Raw genomic sequence first — 18,640 nt, forward strand, 5'->3', positions numbered from 1 at the left:
AATGGGTCCAACTTCATAGAGCTGCCAGAGCGCAAACAAAGTTGCTAAGCGAAAAAAACAAAATTATGTTTACCAGAATAAGGTTTCGGAACTTATAGGAACACATTGTCTCGGATTGGACGAGTTGGTCTATAAAAATATTGTAACCGTTTGTTATAAAGTGCATCTGTTTAGAAAGATTTTGTCAAATACAATGATCCACACAAATTTGCCTCGAAATTGCATGGTTTTCCTTTTACTGTGCGAACTAACACAGTCGGCCATTTATGGGAGTCAAAAATTTGACTCCCATGTTAGCCGACAAGGTAAAAGGAAAACCGTGCAATTTCAAGGCATGTTTGCATGGATCATTGTATTCTACTTTTACAACATCTTTCTAACCATATGCATTTTATAACAAACGGTTACAGAACGCTTTTCAAAGACCAACTCGACCGATCCAAGGCAACGTGTTCCTTTTACTCGTCCTAAGATTAATCTTACGCTAGGAAGAGTTTGGTGAAATCGACTGCAGTATCCTCTCAGCACTATTGTGAAGTAGATCAAACAGCAGGATTTCTTCGTATCTGGTCAAACTTCTAGTTATTATATTTTATTAGGCAGAGAATAAATTTCAGCTAAAAAGGCTGACAATTCTCATTCCTGCAGTTGTACATTGAGAGATGTTTTCATGGACTTTGTGTACAAACTAAACAATTGCACAAAACACTAAACCTAAGATAAATGCACAAACATTGCACAATAAAGTATTTGCATCAAGTTTGGATTAGTGAAATTCTACAAAGAAATAGCTAAGTTTTAATACTTTCTTGTATTTTTTCTATCATAAGTCATTGCTCAAATATAGTTTGTAATCTCTAATGAAAAATACATTCAATCAATTATGAGCACAATGAATCACATACATGTATATACAAACATATATACAAATAACCCGTCATTATCAAACTGTTTGCTAAAAAAACTATTACAAAGCTAGCAATTAACAAAAACAACAAAGATATTTTTTCTGGATAAATTAGGAATCAAAAGGCTTAAGACAATGGAGACATTTGGTAGTTACTTAAAATACATACGAGCATAAATACTTACTGGGTAAAAACAATGGAGATTTGTTGATAGTGTAAAACATTGTGAGAAGTAGCTCCCTCTGAGAAGTAACATAGATTTTGAGAAAGAGGTTATTTCTCACTCAAACAATAAAAGACCAGGCCTGAAGCCTTTTTCAGGCATCAAGAAGCACACTTCGATGACCAATTGTTTGTTATTTTATGTATATGTTGGGATACATTAAGTTAGAATACTGGTCCTTGACAATTACCAAAGGTGTCCAATGCCTTTAAACAATATATAAACAAATTATATAAATTACACCAATTCACTTGTCACTCATTTATAATAATCTATGAACCATTACCGCAAACTTGTTATTGCAGTTCAAACAGTGATTGGATAGCCAGGTTGAAACAAAAAGCAAGATGAGAAATAAAGCTGTCACTAAATGACTAATTAAAGAGAGTAAGAAATATTTCAGTGTCCAAACCTGTAGATTTATATTTCTGGTGATGTAGAAGAGTCTTAAAAACACTCCTGAATTATAACCATGGAAAGGTCCGGTTTATAATATAATTATAGGGGGATCCTGGGCCTGAGATTTTCATGAATTTTCAAATCTGTCAAACCAAAAGTAGGGTTGTTTATTGAAATTACATCAGCATTTTTTCTTTGGATATTAATTTTAGCACCTCGTTGATGTTATTTATCTGGAAGTAAGTTGCCAATAAGATATATTTCATGTATTTTGGCAATAATTTAATTTCTTTAATTACACGTTAACCACGTTAATCCGGAGGTCATTGGTTCGAATCCCACTCTAGTCAATTCTTTGTTCAACCCAAAACATCATTTCAAAATTTATTCAGTCAGTTTCCCCTTGTGGTTTATACTGATATTCTTTAAATTTAATTCCACACTTTTAGCCAAGTTTTGGCTAGTTTATTTTGGTATTTCTGATGTACAACCCATTTAGCTTGATCGTATCCCAATTTTGTCTTTCTATCATGCATGGCACTCTTTGGTCAAGGTCTATAGCTAGTTGTATCTGAAGTTATCGGACATGGCGACATTCATCCGGTGTACTTCACTGTGAGTCAAGTCCTGTACATTGAATGGCAAAGGAGTAGCATCCGAACTTTCATCATCTTTCCCTGCTGAAAAAATCAACAGTTGAAGATGGACTTCATAAAACTACAGTCACACACACAAAATCCTCTTAAAACTTTCACACAATTTGCTGCTGTAAATGAAAGTATGGAGTGTTTACACCAAAGTAAGTTGTGAGACGATTTTAACGTGACATGGAATTTTCTTTTGGAAGATACTATGGCAACATGCATTTAGAGTTTTAAAGACACCGAACACTATTGGTAATTGTCAAAGACCAGTCTTCTCACTTGATGTATCTCAACATATGTACAAGGTAATAAACCTTTGAAAATTTGAACTCAATTGGTCATCAAAGTTGCGAGATAATAATGGAAGAAAAAACACCCTTGTCACACAAAGTTGTCACATGCTTTCAGATGCTTGATTTCGAGACCTCAAACTCTGATTCTGAAGTTCTTGAAATCAAATTCGTGGAAAATTACTTCTTTCTCAAGACTATGTTACTTCGGAAGGGAGCCGTTTCTCACAATGTTTTGTACTATCAACAGCTCTCCATCACTCACTACCAAGTAAGGTTACAGGCTAATAATTGTTTTGAGTAATTACCAATAGTTTCCATGATTGAAGCAGGATGTAAAAGTGTTGCAATAGAAGAGCCCAAAAGCGGTTTTTAAAAACTCACCCGTGGTCTAAATGCGAACATTGTTGATGGCTTATAAACTGCTGCAGCACCCAAAGCTAAAAAAAGGATCTGAACTGCCACTAGCTACCTGGCAATCACAGTGGTCTAGCGCCGCGGTAAGACATATCTGCTCAGGGGTTGACTTCACAAAGGTAGTCCTAACTTAGGACTAGTCCTAGGCAATGCTTAGAGATAGGACTTGTCCTAAGTTAGGACCAGAAACTCATCCTCCTAACTTAGGACTGGTCCTATCTCTTAGCATTGCCTAGGACTAGTCCTAAGTCAGGACTACCTTTGTGAAATCCACCCCAGGAATGGCAAAAGTAGGGGGTTCGAATCCCAGCCGAGTAATACAAATGTAATCTTTTTTTTTTTGGGGGGGGGGAAACACAAGTGCTTAACACAAATTGATTTGAAAGTATTTACTCCATATCTATTCGAGTATCTTTACAACTTGGGACGTGAACTTAGAGCCATTATATTACTAATCTGTGCAGTATATGGTGACATGAAGCTATAACTGGACCACTTGCAGAGACCCTTCCCGGTTTCATAAAGCCTGTGAAGCACAAAAACTCACTAAGAGAACGAATCCATTTTAAGATTGCTCTCCTCATTATAGTACCACTTTACCGTCACATTACACTCCTCCACGATTTCTTCGGTCCACACTTGACATCACTCGCTTGAATGTTCCCCGAGCAAACAAAATTCTAGGTCAAAAGGCTTTCAGTGTGGCTGGGCCAATAATTTGGAACAATCTCCCAACTGCCATTAGGGAATCTAATACTCTATATGCTATTCAGAAAGTCCTCAAGACTCGCCTTATTCCTAGGTAATTTCTTTCTAGTGCGCTATAATCTAGATGGAATTGCGCCTTATAAATTTTAATTGTTATGTTATGTTTTGTAAGCACAGAAAGGTATTGCTTAACAGACACAGGTTACCAGCCAAAATAACATGAAGTTTACATTGTTGTGGCATGTGCCCCATTCAATTATTGCTTAGCAAAGAAATTTGTCAAGCAGTGTTTTTCTGCTTAAAACAGCCTTTTGAAATTGGGCCCAGCATATTTACTGGTCCCAGGATGCTGTATCTACCTTTTCACCAGCACACTTAAAGGAGAACATTGATAACAGTAAATTCACAGTAACCCTATCCATAGCAATTAGTACTTTAAAAAACAAACAAAATGGAGCTCCTTCGACTTGCCACTAAATTGTGTCCTGATGAGGTCATGCAGTGATACATTGACAGAGCTAAGAATCAGTATAAGCCATAATGATAACTAATGAATATTCAGACAAGAACTGTGGCGAATATTCAAAAGTTGCTGATGAACGTTCATAGAAGCTAACGGATGAATATTCAGAGATGTATTATTAGAATCAGCATTGAATCAAGCCATGACATTAACCGCTGAGTATTCAGATGATTTCTGAAGCGAATATTCAATGGTTGCTGATGAACGTTCAAAAGACAACAGATGAATATTCAATGATTGCTGATGAGTGCTCAGTAGCTAACTAATGAATATTCAGTGATTGGTGATGAATATTCAGATGATAACTGAAGCAAATACTCAATGGTTGCCGATGAACGTTCAGAAGACAACTGATGAATATTCAATTAATGCTCAGTGACTAACTAATGAATATTCAGTGAGTGGTGATGAATATTCTGATGATAACTGAAGCAAATATTCAATAGTTGCTGATGAACGTTCAGAAGACAACTGATGAATATTCAATGACTAGCTGATGAATGCTCAGTAGCTTACTGATGAATATTCAGTGATTGGTGATGAATATTCAGATGATAACGGATGGATAGCCAGTGATTGGTGAAGAATGTTCGGACGTCTGATGAATATTTAGTACATCATCATCACAAGGCTCATTCAATATCAGTTTGTAATCACTCTCTGCGTAAATAAACATATAAAAACCATCGTTACTCCGACAGCTCAATAACCTGAAACGCGACACCAAAGTCATTTAAAATTATTTCCTCATTTTCAGAATCTTAATATTAATTTAACTGTCTGTAAAATCAAATTTATTGTTAAAATAATATACACATTTTTCAAATAAACATTTGTTTTAATTATTTAATCCTGAGCTATTACCTCAACATTGTGTTTAAAAAAAGAGGTCTATTTGCTTAAAAATAAATAGGGGCTCTAAGGTCGATTTCAGTACTTTGTGATGAAGTTATTTTCCAACAAAATTCACTAACCTCTCACCAAATTGGTGTAAAATTGTAGCTTATAACCTTTAACGGAAGTGGACACTATTGGTAGTTACTCGTAATAATTTGTATCATACAACCTTTCTTGATTAAGAGTGATGGGGAGAGTTTGATGGTATAAAACATTGTGAGAAACAGCTCCTTCTGAAGTGACGTAGTTTTTGAGAAAGAAGTAATTTTCCACGAATTTGATTTAGAGACCTCAGATTTAGAATTTGAGGTCTCCAAATCAAGCATCTGAAAGCACACAACTTCATGTGACAAGGGTGTTCTTTCTTTCATTATTATCTTGCAACTTCGACGACCGGCTGAGCTCACATTTTTACAGGTTTGTTATTTTATGAATATGTTGAGATACACCAAGTGAGAAGACTAGTCTTTAACAATTAGCAATAGTGTCCAGTGTCATAAAGCTTGGGTTAAACATAGACAAACTGACTAGAACGATACTTGACTCTGCGACCTACAGATTAACGCGCCGGGTTCTACCAACAGAGCTATCTAGCCCTAACGCTGGCGATCGATTTTATTAATACCTTTGTTCAGGGGTGTCAGTCAGTCAGAGGCCATTCAACCTGTGTAACTGCCGTATAGCCAGGGATCACATCCAAGTTTGCGATACAACCTGGGAAAGGGCAGCAGAGGTTAGAGACTTGTAATTATTTCCACTTTCATAAGGAGTCTATCTACTGGGAAATAAGTGCATCACAACACTGAATTTGAACTTAAAGCCCCTTAAGTTGCACACGTTTAGCAGGGGTTGTCTTGGCACAAAGAATTCTATACATCAGGTGAGCTCTTCTGGTCTTGTAAAATAAGTGATGTCCCTATGAAAAGTTTGAGCTGCATGGCCTGTGGTCTTGAGGATTTCTCCTACCAAATTTGCCCCCTTTACGGGAGGCATCATATCGGTGAATTAAATTAATTTAAATGGAAATTAAGCGTCATGTATGCGGAATAAAGCAAGTTGCACATTTCATGAGTATGTGGTATCTGGGGTCGATTTCACAAAGAGTTAGGACTAGTCCTAGCTTAGGACTAGTCCTAACTTATATGCAACTTGCACGGATAGAGTAATGATCCTAACTCGAGATAAGACTAGTCCTAACTCTTTGTGAAGTCCACCCCTATGAATCAGCATTACATTTTTTTTTTTTTTTATTTTATTTATGCAAGTTGCCCAAAACAAGGCTAAAAGCCATTCAAGGTTAAGGGCAACAAGAAAGAAAACATAGATACGCAGAAACTCAGTGGAGCTGAAGGTAGGAACTGACAGTCCTGTTGTTGACAAAATCAAAATCAATCAATCTATGACCCTGCCTTCAAGCATGGTTTCACCTCCATGCTTTACGCCAGCACAAAGAACATAATTGATAACTTAGCTGCGTCATGTTCATGCTCTGAATATTAATGAGCTTGGACAGACCATGTGACCTATGACATCACATAATTGCCAAAGAGCCATGGAGCCTGGGCTTCCAGCAGACACGTTTCGAACACAGCCCAATGGAAGCAAACATTAAATCTTCAAAATTGCACTTTATGATTTTTGTCATCTTTTGATATGAATAACGGGGCATAACATTTAAAAACTTGTTCGGCTTGGAAAATTACGACACAACTTGTAAACATTTTCCATAATGACCAGTGTGGTATCTTGCCTGCCAGCAAAGCCATGGAATGTTCTCTCTCACAAAGTGCACATGGTCTATACAACATTAAACACTTTAACACTGACACATATAAAGCATGCAAATGCCACAAAAAAAAAACATTTACTGAAAGCGTTCGTCAGGACTGACACTCAAAGCTGTAGCAAGCAAACTGACTGACATAACTACACTGGAATACCAACAGCCTGGCTGATTCATACCAAAATGGATTGGGGTGATTATTACCAGCGGGTAAGACCTTCCCATTCCATAGGGTCAAATATTAAATATTTTGACAAAAATTAGTATACTCTGATAAAAATTATCTCAGTTATATAAAATACAATTTGTGTTTATAACATGACGAGAGTCACACACACTGTAATTATTATTGATAATGCACATGAATCTAGTTCCCAAACCACATTGACCTCAAGTTAGGCCCACACTACTGGGGTCAAAGTTGAAAGGTTAATATCCTGGGTCTTCATGAACTACTAGCTCTGAGTTCAGTGTGTTTATGTCAACCAGTTCGGACATGTGATTATAATGTTGTTTGTCATTACGTTCTCGCGGCGGCAGTAGAAACAGCACGCCGATGGCCATGGCAACGTGCCACGCACTGTGGACATACTGGTAGTTGTCTGTCGTCTCCAGGAACGCGAAGATGCAGAGACCGGTGACGATGACTGCGATACCGGGCAGAATGAAACATAGCCATCTCCTTCTTGACGTGGGGTAACACTGGCGGCGTTTATACCAACGCCTTGACTGAGTAGCAAAACAAAAAATAATCAATACCAATTATAGAATATTTATAAATATCTCAGAGAGTTTATGCACTCTGATTGGCTAGACTGGGTCATGTGGGGGTGTTATTTACATTTGATATAAAAAAACGACTATTGAATTAACTTGTGTAGGGAAATTTGCATATTTAAATTTTGTCTGAGAGAGTGAACACTTCTGAGCAACAATGTGATCCGGGGAAATCTTTGCTGAAGTTTGGGCCTGAGCAAAAACCATTGGTTCAATCTACGGCCATGTCCAAAGTAGCGGCTACAGCCACGACTATGGCAAGAACACCACGTCACCATCTATTGAAGTATAAGAAATCCTTATGATAAAAAATAACGACGATAACAAACATATGCTAGACTTACCCAAGACATCAGCAGTACGACACCACCTACACCCACTGGAACAGCAACAGCCCAGATACTGAACCGGTTGTAACTGGTTCCCAAGGCCAATCCAAATGCTCCTGTAACCATAAAAGGACATTATAACCATATAAGGACAATGCAAATATTGAATGAACAATGAAGCTATCGGGGTTCGCTTATTCGCGATTGCCCGGTCGCCAAACGCGAGTGGAAATAGCAGCGGGCGAGTGAAAACCCTTTCTCACTAGCCAGCAGGGCGAGTCAAATAATTGTTCCTTTTCATATATAAATGAAGGTACAGTGACAAAGTCCAATAGAATGCTTTCACTAGAGCTTTTAAAATAGTAAGTTTGACAAGACTGGATATTTGTTAGTTTTAATTTGGCCGCGATCGGGATCTGAAATCATTTCGGAATACAGCACAATCATTAAAAAACACGATGCCTGAACCACATGGTGCAGAGCTAGGGTAGACAAAGCTAGGCTGGGCTTGGCAATGCTAGTCAATGCTAGGCTTGGCTAGGCAGGGCAGGGCTAGGCAAAGAAAGGTTAGGTTAGGCTAGGCAGGGCAAGGCAAAACTAGGCAGGGCAGAGCAAGGCTAGGCAAGGCAAGGCAAGGCAGGACAGGGCAGGGCAAGGCTAGGCAAATATAGGCTAGGTTAGGCTAGGCAGGAAGCTAGGCAGGGCAGAGCAAGGCTATGCAAGGCAGGGCAGGGCAGGGTAGGGCAAGGGAGGGCAAGGAAATGTAAGGCAAGGCAAGGCAAGGCTATGCTATGCTAGGGTAGGCAAAGCTAGGCTAGGCAAGGCAGGGCAGGGCAGGGCAGGGCAAGGCTAGGCAGGGCAAGGCGAAGCAAGGCAGGGCAGGGCAATCCTTTGAAATGAATGTACTCACCTAGAATCTCTAGAGTGGCTTTTAGGGGAACTGGTAATCTGGCCATCGTTATGAGTGTCAGGAAGATGGCCATAAATGCAGAGAAGAAATCACAGAACTGTAAGGTGTCGTACTTCATGATACACAAACTGCCAGAATCACAGGCATGGTAGAACTTCATGTGCACAGAAAGCAATACAAACAAACCAAAGGTTAGTTAAATTATCCCTAAAAATTTCCAACTTAGAAACAAAAGTATAATTTTCAATTCTAATCTACAGACTACATAAGAAGAAATATTGGTAATAACTACATGTACATAAAATTATTACGCTTAAAAGCACTTTACATAAACAGTGTACATCTTAATACATTATCACTAATTACGATACTAGTTCCAGAACAACAAATAGTGCAAGAAAAAGAAATGTAGCAATGTAAACAAGTCTAAATCTAATAAGTGATTGTTTAAAAGGGAAGGTACAAGTTTGGTAATTACTCAAAACCAGATTAACTTAAAAACTGACTTGGTAACGAGCATTGGAGAGCTGTTGATAGTATAAAACAGTGTGAGAAATGGCTCCCGCTGAAGTAGCATAGATTTTGAAATAGAGGTAATTTCTCACTGAAATATTAAAAGACTTCTAGCTAGAAGTCTTTTATTCCTATCTGAAAGCACACAAACTTGTCCAACAAGGGTGTTTTTTCTTTCATCATTTTGTCCCAACTCTGATGACCAATTGAGCTCAAATTTTCACAGGTTTGTTTTTTTATTCATATGTTGAGATACACCAAGTGAGAAGACTGGTCTTTGACAATTACCAATAGTGTACCTTCCCTTTAAGTGCACCACACACAGTTATCTCAGCAAGTATTAAAGGCAGTGGACACTATTGGTAATTACTCAAAATATTTATTAGCATAAAACCTTTCTTGGTGACGAGTAATGGGGAGAGGTTGATAGTATAAAACATTGTGGGTTATTTCGATGCTGTGTTTAGACATTTATTTAAATATTGGCAACAACAGCAAGAGCATCAAATGCAATTCAATCATTATACAGTCCACAGAATTGAAACATAATTATAACATGGCTAAAGATACTCCGTTTTAAGTTATTACCAACATGCAGGACAAAATATGAAGCATAGTGCTTTTTAAAAATTTACCGTGGGACAGACAAGACTAGGACCAGACAAGGACAGTCAGACGGACGAGACCAGCCAGATAATTAAATAGAAACATTGTTTTGAAGCCACATTCAAATGACAAGGGTGTTTTCAATGCTCTGGCGGTCCAATGGACCTGCAGACGATTTCATGAAACGCTGAAATTAATCCTATCTCGATTTAGGACGAGTAACTCGTCCTAACTTATTTTAGGATTAATCTTAAGGTCTGCATGCTACAGTGCAGGTTTGGGACTCGTCCCAAGTCCTAAGATTGATCTTAAGTTAGGAAGAGTTTGGTGAAATCGACGACAGACCAATTAAATATTTGCCAGATTTTTAACCGATCTAATTAGAGCCTTTAAAAAAAAGTGAGAGCTATTTAATGGATTCTCTTGTGCTATTCCTACAGAAAGGAAACTACCCACACTCAACCCCATTTCTGATTTGTGGGACGCTTTTAAGACGGGCTCGTACTCACCGATGAAAAGACCAGAGTGCAGAAGTAAGACACAGCAGGTACAAAATGGCGTCGCTTCAAGGCGAGACAACAAGGTAGAATGAAGAAGACGTTACTGAGCGTCAGCAGAAGGACTCTGCTTAGGAAGTAGCTCTGGGACCAAGCCTTGGAATCGTCAGTGCATCCAAAACCAGCATAGCCTAGAAACAAGAAAATACTCAAAATTTAGCTTAAATTAGTGGTTGTTGGAAGAGTACACTCACTAACCCCATGTAGCCTTAAAGCAAATACCCCATCCAAAAGTGTTAATTTCAAACCCTGCACAAACCACGATTTTTACCATGTAGTCACATTATAGGTTGTATTTTAAGGCAAGTTACCTCTTGAGCACTTGCAGTAGTAGTATTGTAGACCCATATCTACGGATCTGCGACAATCTCCGTACGGACCACACCCATCGATACATGCATACAATCCAATGTCAACACTCACTAACACTGTTGAGTTGCACGGCCCCATACTGCGGAAGAACAATCAAGCAAACAAAATATTATCCATGTTCAAATTTAACATTGATAGTGAAGGATTGGGATCAATGCAGGAGCGCGTTTTGGCGACCCTGACCAGAAACATGTTTGAGCTTTGGTCATTGGTCGAGCGTTTTCGCGTGTTCGGTTGAACCGCTGTTCCGACCAAACCAAACCGACTTGTTGGCTCGGTTAAAGATGGTTTAAGATGGCGGACTCTAAAAACTAACGGAAAACCCACATTCTGCTGATCAAACACCAGAGATTGAATCTGGTGCTCTTAACCGCTCGGCCATGACACTGCCACATGGGTTCCTCTTATCAGGATGTTTCAGCGTGAAACCAGGTTTAGTGCTTCTTCTCACCCATACACTCTTTGTTCCTTTTCATTCATCTCTTTAGGTGTGTTATTGTAAAGTTGAACAGAATCAAAGATAATTTGAAAATGGCAATAGTTCACTGAAGCTTAACCTTACCCAGTGTCGGACTTGCAGCTTGACTCCAAGGACAAATACCACACCCCCGCCTGTGGAAATGGTATGTTCCATGGAAGCTTATGGACGGCATCGTCAGCACTGAATGTCACACTGTAGGCTGGATCACAAGATATAGTTGTGCCAGTGAGGTGTGGTATCCTGCCTTGGCGTAGACAGAGGGTGATATAAGTTTCGCTATTAAACTCTGGTGGGTCATCCTGTTAAAAATTAAAAATAAATGAGAGTTAAAAGAAAAGCTACAGAAGTGGTAGCCTCGGTGGTCTTTCACTTTCGTATTGTACTACAGTGACGCCCTGGATATCAGGGTACATTTCTGGGGCAGAAAATTTTTCAAAGCTTCGTAACTCAAATCTTACCTGCAAGAAAGCACCAATTTCAACAGATTCTCATTCCATGGCAGCATATATTTTTCTGCGGTGGGTTTTGATCGTCATATATTCTTCACAAATCCGTCATTTTATGAAATACTGCAGCTCCCAACGTTAAGAAATTCTGCCGTGTGTACGCAAGACGCACGATGAGCAAAATTCACTTCTGTTGTATCTTTCTTGAAACTGTTGTCAATAAGTCAGCATTATGTTGAACAAAAAAACACACTACCTTTTACAAAGGCTAAACTAGACTTTTGGCTAGACTAGAAACTTACCTCAGTTTCCGTTCCAATATCAGCGCTGATAATTAAAGTTCCTCCGATGTCCTGAACTGAATCCAACTGAAACTTCAAGATCACCGGAGAATCAGGCGGTACATCAAAGCCGCCCGTTGCATTGATGACATTCTGTATAAATATCTTAAACGGGTTAGAGTTGCTGAGCTGGAATGAGGACAGGCGAATAACAGGGGGGCACCAGCTAGCCAGAACGGATGCGGTTTGGGCATCGCGGCTGGGCAAATTGCTCGTAGGAGGGGATAAAATATTGATGAGGGTCCGCGAGGGGAACACAGGGGTCGATTTAGGGGTGTTCTCCGAGGCTTCATCGTATGACACCGAGTAGTTGTACAGGTGCTCCCATTTGGGGAGAGTGTCATTGGAAGTGAATTGCCATGAGTCCATCATGAGGTAAGCCACATCAGATGCATCAGCGTCTGTACATGCTGTAAGGAGAAAACATTTGATCTATCAATTGATCTGAATATTTTTCATGATGTACATTCTTAAATTTGCCTTTTGATTTAAAGGAACATTACAGAATTGGTTTTTGCTAACAAAACAGTTGCTGGCAGTGTAAGCACTTTATGTAATCCACCACATACATAAACTGACAAACCTGTAGAAGTTTGAGATCGATCGGCCATTTTGAACGGTGTTCCCAACATCAAACGAAGCCTGGAGCCAGAGCTTAAGCCAGGGTTTGGAAAAGACCCCTGATTAAAATTCATGTACTTGTAACTACAGTGTTTTTGATTGTTCCTTGGTGGTTTTTAAAATATTTGGTTGTCTCCATAGTATTTTTTAGGATTATTGTAAATATCTCTATCACTGTATATTTTGTATATTTTGTCCAGTTAATCTTTTTATAAATGTATGTAGTTCTTCCTTTCTCTTTTCCAAAGTTATCATATGTTTTTTCTTTCAAACTCTGGTGTTTCTGATCAGCAGAGTGTGTGTTTGAATCCCCAGCCGTGACACTTGTGTCCTTGAACAAGACACTTAACCATTGCTTTGTCCTTCGGATGGGACGTAAAGCCGTTGGTCCCATGTGTTGTGTAACGCATGTAAAAGAACCCAGTGCACTTATTGAAAAGAGAAGGGGTTCGCCCCGGTGTTCCTGGTTGAGGCTGCTTAATGCGCCGTAGCACCTTGTAAACCCTTATAAGGTGCTACTCAATTGGGTCTCAGAATTCATCACTGCAATAACATATCTTTCTGAAAGTTTGTATATACTCAGTGCCTTGAGTACCTTGTTTGGTAGATACGTGCGCTATATAAGACTTCGATATTATTTATTATTATTATTATTATTATTATTATTATTATTATTATTATTATTATTATTATTATTATTATTATTATTATTATTATTATTATTATTATTATTATTATTATTGTAAGATGCAAACAGGAAAAAATGTTTTATGTTTTTTAACATGATGTTTGTAATAAATTGAAGTGAGTTGAACTGAAACAATGATTTTTTACCCCCACTTCCTCGGATGTTACTTACCGAGTAACTCTACTCCCAGAGTCAGATTCATCCCCACGATTATACTCGACGTCAGATCGACACGAACGTAGTACCAGGTGCTGTCTTGCGGTTGATTGACAGTAAACGAACATGACGTCTGCGACTGACAGTTAATGGCTTGGGTCAAGTTACCGGCCAGATGATCTGAACTGACTCGGAAACCAACAGGGCAAAGGTCACTGGAGCTGTTGCTCTTATTAGACCGGTCGATCTCGCAGTTCTCATAGGTGAAGGTGACCGATTTAGTCAAGGCAGGAATGTTAAATCTACGAGAAAAACAATGAAGAACTTATTCCAATAAATGTAAAACTGGCATTTTTTAATGCAAACATTTTTTAATTGCATTTATAAGTTCTGGAACGAAATTCACTCTGACCTCGGAGATTTGGAAATTGTTTCCCAGCTTAAATCTGGCCTCCGTGATCACAACACTGCAATAGTTTTTGAATAAAAAAGTACAACAATTAGTTTTGATTTTGCAAATCCCAAACTCAATGTTTAAAAACAGTCAAGTTTTTTCCCCAACTTTTTTCTTGTGACTCCAATGAGTGTGATTAAGTGTGATAATCTACAAATGGGAGGAAAGTAAAACTAAACAGGCAGTAATACGAGGTTAGCCTCTGTTCAGTTCAGTTCATTTATTTCCACAGTCAAGTACAAAACAGTATTTTGTAAACAATAAGTATTGGGTCCCTATAATGAAGCATGTGTTTTGACCTAAATAAATAATATTACTGAGAGTAGTCTCAGAGATAACCAAAAATCAATAGTATGCTCAAAGCAAACACTGCATTCCAAGGTTTGTTGAGGCTTTCCAGGGTTATCTCGGGATCTACCTCAAGTTACAGCTTATTTAATACTACGATTCTCTCTAATAAACAAATTGAAGCGATTTACCTATAGACTGCATACGTTTGTTGTTGAGTCAGCACAGCGACTGTCTTTGATTCTGTGCTGAGGGAGGGTACGTAGCGAAGTTGCTGATAAAACAATCCCAGTTGGATGAAATATCTACACTCAAGACCTCCTAGTCCCTGAACACATACAAAACACAAAAATGAACATTAATGTTGTCTGTTAGGATGTTGGGGTTGTTTGTTGGTGTGTAGGGGTGTTTGTTGGTTTGTTTGTTTGTTTGTTTGTTTGTTTGTTTGTTTGTTTGTTTGTTTGTTTGTTTGTTTAGATGATCTTCCCGTCAAGGGAACTCAGCAAACTCTTACAAGGGGATATAACTCCCAAGCTGGCAACAGCCAATATAACGAATTGCACGTAGAAAGTGTGATTCAGGAGCTGGACAACAATATTCATCCCAGTCATTGTGAATTCAGCGGTTAGCTTCGGGACGTCTCAATTATTGATAAAAATACGTTAAAAAGACAGACACAGGTTTCACATGGAGGTTGGAATATTATAAGTTGTCACACAAGCGCGAGTGGAATACGGAAAAATATAGCGTTTCTGCGTCCCACATCCAACGAGGCCGAAGGCTAAGTTGGATATGGGACGCAGTAGCTAGTTTCCGTATTTCCACGAGCGCGCTTGTGATAATGTATTTATCTTCAAGCAAACTTGGCGCATGACACAAAATATTTTGCCATACAATGACATTATTATTGACCAATGAACACACTTGAAACGGTCTATGTGCGCTGACGTCTTGCCATTTTGCCATATGCGCGTCTCACGCGATGATCCTTTTGCCATACACGCGTATCGCGCGGTATCGATACGCTGCGCCCACAGACGACACAGAGGGTGGCCAAGCTCAGCGTTCTCTGGGTTCTATTTCTATGGACTAGTCCTAACTCTTTGTGAAATTGACCCAAGGGCTCGATATTAACACTGGACTCCAGTGAATTTAGCATCGGGCCAGTGAACTCATGACCGGACAAACCCAGTGGAAGACCGTAGACCTGAGCAAGATGGCTTATGAATGTTGATGAGAGAAGCGTTGTATTTAGGTGAGGAGAACTTTAATGCATGAAAGGTGATCAGAAGGACTTTGTATCGCTCGGCCCTAGCGGCCAGTCAATCCAGGACCGCTGGGATGGGCTAATCACTTGAACAGATTCTTGTTCAGAAAGTACGTCGTGCATAGAAATATGGTGCAGTGTGAGTGTGATGCATGATACGTTTGCCCATCCCAGCGCCTTTGGTTAAAGCAAGGCACTGGGGACGAGCGAAGGACTTTGTTTGCAAGTTGATGTTCAACCGGTACCCAGTGAAGGCTTCTTAGGAATGTAATGTGCAAGTATTTCTTTGTGTTTGTGACCTGACGAGCTACAGCATTCTAGACCAGACATCTTAGAGCCTCTGAACTAGGTAGTTTGGGAGACCTAGCAGTTAGTCAATGGTTTAAGAAATGAAATAATTGGCCCAGTGTTATAATAATAAAGCGCAATGGGTGATGGATTTGAGTACTTTATAAGAAGCCAACTTTTATTATTATTCATTTTTATTGTTATTAATAATGTAATAACTCACCTGCTGTGATATCTTGCTGTCGTTTCTTTTCTCTAAGAATGCAACAATGTACCAATCTCCTGGCGGGGGGATGTCGGTTGCGAGTAACAGCGATTGATTGGTCTTTAGTAGAAACAGGTTAAGGTCACGTTGACTCTGAGTATTTGTATTCGCTGGAAAACTTGTATTATACGGATTGACGATAGGGATGCTGCCTGGCTGTAGACCTCTGAAAAAAGGAAAAAACCAAAAATCACATCACAAGACGTCACGAGCAAATTGAAAAAATACCCAGTCAGTTTCTTCGGTGGCTTATTAATTTTTTATTTGAAATAAAATGTTGAATGGTGATCTCTTGGCTGCTGCTTCCCAGGTTGTATTTTAAACCTGTGTGCGATCCCTGGGTACTCTGTAGTAACATGTTCAGTTGCTTCTGACTGGCATCCCAAAATTATACTGAGCATACAAGTACACAAGATCAACTTCACTCGCCTGAAAAAATTGCTTGAGCAGTGATTTTCACTTTTTTTTCCTAAAAAACCTGTTGAATAATAGAGCTTAAACTTTGAGAGGTGAAATATATTTCATTCAACTTCATTCACAGTGAGTAGGGATTCATACCATGGACAAAAATGCCTTGGATCGGACGAGTTGGTCTATTAAAAGCGTTTGAAACCGTTTGTTATGAAATGCATATGGTTAGAAAGATGTTTTAAAAGTAGAATATAATGATCCACACAAGTATCACTCCAAACTGCACGGTTTTCCTTTTACGTAGCGAACTATCACGGTCGGCCATTTATGGGAGTCAAAATTTTGACTCCCATAAATGGCCGACCGTGTTAGTCGACAGGGTAAACAGAAAACCACGCAATTTCGAGGCATATTTGTGTAGATCATTGTATTCTACTTTTACAATATCTTTCTAACCATATACATTTTACAACAAACGGTTACAAACGCTTTTCCAAGACCAACTCGACCGATCCAAGGCAACGTGTTCCTTTAAGTGAATCTACAAATGTATAATATTTTTCAATGTTTTAAGTGATCGTGAAGGCTTTTAGATCTGGATATAAATTCTCAATGCTGTAATTACAGCCAAACAGAAGAGAGAAGACAATGAAGAAATTTCAGTTTTTGATGTCGGAGGAAAACCCAAAAGAATTAACCTACGCAGTCAAGTAGGGACTGAAAACCCAATCCACATAGTGCCCCCAGTGGGATTCGAACCGGGGTCCCAGAGGTGAAAGGCAAGGCAAGACACCAAGCTACGAAAACCCGACCTTCGGGCCATACTTACACATAAATGGTTGCCTCTGGACATTCAACATTATCTTTCAACCCAACAATACTCCACTTTACTGATGTACAGTGCTGGGGTATCACTGTATGGAACACAGTCACATCGCCGTAGGAATTGAACTCTGACAAACGCTGTGTGCTGAAGAGCTGTTCTCCATTCTCAAACTCTGCAAGGAAATTTCATTGATAAATTGTGAGGCCAAATACAAAATAGAACAAGTTCAGCATCCATTTTTTCCCCATATTGGCACACCATAGAATCCCAAAAAGTAACCACCTCACATGATCCATCTAGTGACTAAAGCAGAATGAAACTCAATCTAGCAGATAGTAATTTTGTTTTGAACTTTCGAGTTTGGATGATATGAGGGTCGATAACGTATGACGCTACGAACGATATACATGTTGATTTTTTTTTTTGAGTGTCTAGGGAAAGTTTTGGTTGCAAAGAAAACTTCAGTTATTTTGGTGGCAAACGAACTGTCGTAAAACTTTCATCATTCAACGCCGATTTTTAAAATGTATAACTTTAAGGAGGCCCAAAGATTACACCCCGATATGAGGCTCACGGGGGAGCCTTATACTTCTAAGTAGGGATTCATGACAAATGACATCAAAATCAATCAATAATCAATCATTCAATTTAAATTTCAAATCAATTCAAGAAAGAAGGTAATTGTCAATCATGTCCGATCATGTCAATCAATAATAATTAAGATTAATGAAGAACATTCTTTATCAATTTAAAAATAAAAAGTTTAAAAAGAGAAACTCAAAATAACAATTTGTGCAAAACAAATTGAGCTGGGTTGGCAAAAACAAACAAACACACTTGGGGCGAAAAATCCCATACATAACAGGCAGAACACAAGGGGGCGAAATGGGAGTAGGGACTAGGGGAGTTAAAAAGTAAAACCGTTCAGTGAAATTTTCCGAAAACTTACCCGCGTTTACATGATAGAAGGACGGCAAAAGCAGCACATGGAGAAGACAACACAGACGACATCTTGTTAACATTATATATTACTTGCTTTTTAGCTTCACTGACAGACTAATAGAGATTTAACTAGCAATATTGTGAAACACTTTCCATGTTGTTTCCTCTTAGAAATGTATTTTTTTATTCTAAGTTCATCGAAGCCAAACAAGCCGCTTGAGGGCGGTATGCATCTTACGCAAGCGCAGATTTTTTTATGGTCGAGTACTGTGGCTACGACTAAAGTTATGGGCTGGGTTCGTTGAGTCAG

General features: G+C 38.9%; 1 protein-coding gene across 6 annotated transcripts; it reads right to left on the reverse strand.

Annotated features, from left to right (window-relative positions):
* Window positions 1-86: 86 nt before the first annotated feature.
* LOC139945760 (post-GPI attachment to proteins factor 6-like) lies at window positions 87-18,527 on the reverse strand. 6 transcript variants are annotated; one of them, XM_071943160.1, is made up of 14 exons: window positions 18,338-18,527; window positions 17,392-17,560; window positions 16,110-16,317; window positions 14,523-14,659; window positions 13,605-13,891; window positions 12,086-12,534; window positions 11,419-11,636; window positions 10,796-10,935; window positions 10,437-10,615; window positions 8,809-8,962; window positions 7,914-8,014; window positions 7,317-7,521; window positions 5,635-5,723; window positions 87-4,772 (listed from the first exon to the last, which is right to left on the reverse strand). In XM_071943160.1, exons 1-13 carry the CDS (start codon window positions 18,408-18,410, stop codon window positions 5,650-5,652), a joined length of 2,394 nt encoding a protein of 797 aa, XP_071799261.1. In that variant the 5' UTR covers window positions 18,411-18,527; the 3' UTR covers window positions 87-4,772; window positions 5,635-5,649. The 6 variants fall into 6 exon arrangements, with proteins under 6 accessions (XP_071799261.1, XP_071799258.1, XP_071799259.1 ...); XM_071943162.1 differs by having other exon boundaries at window positions 2,083-2,210; XM_071943159.1 differs by lacking the exon at window positions 5,635-5,723 and having other exon boundaries at window positions 2,140-2,210; window positions 4,629-4,772.
* Window positions 18,528-18,640: the final 113 nt, after the last annotated feature.

This window comes from Asterias amurensis, chromosome 13 (assembly GCF_032118995.1).
Source record: "Asterias amurensis chromosome 13, ASM3211899v1".
Classification (NCBI taxonomy): Eukaryota; Metazoa; Echinodermata; class Asteroidea; order Forcipulatida; family Asteriidae; genus Asterias; species Asterias amurensis.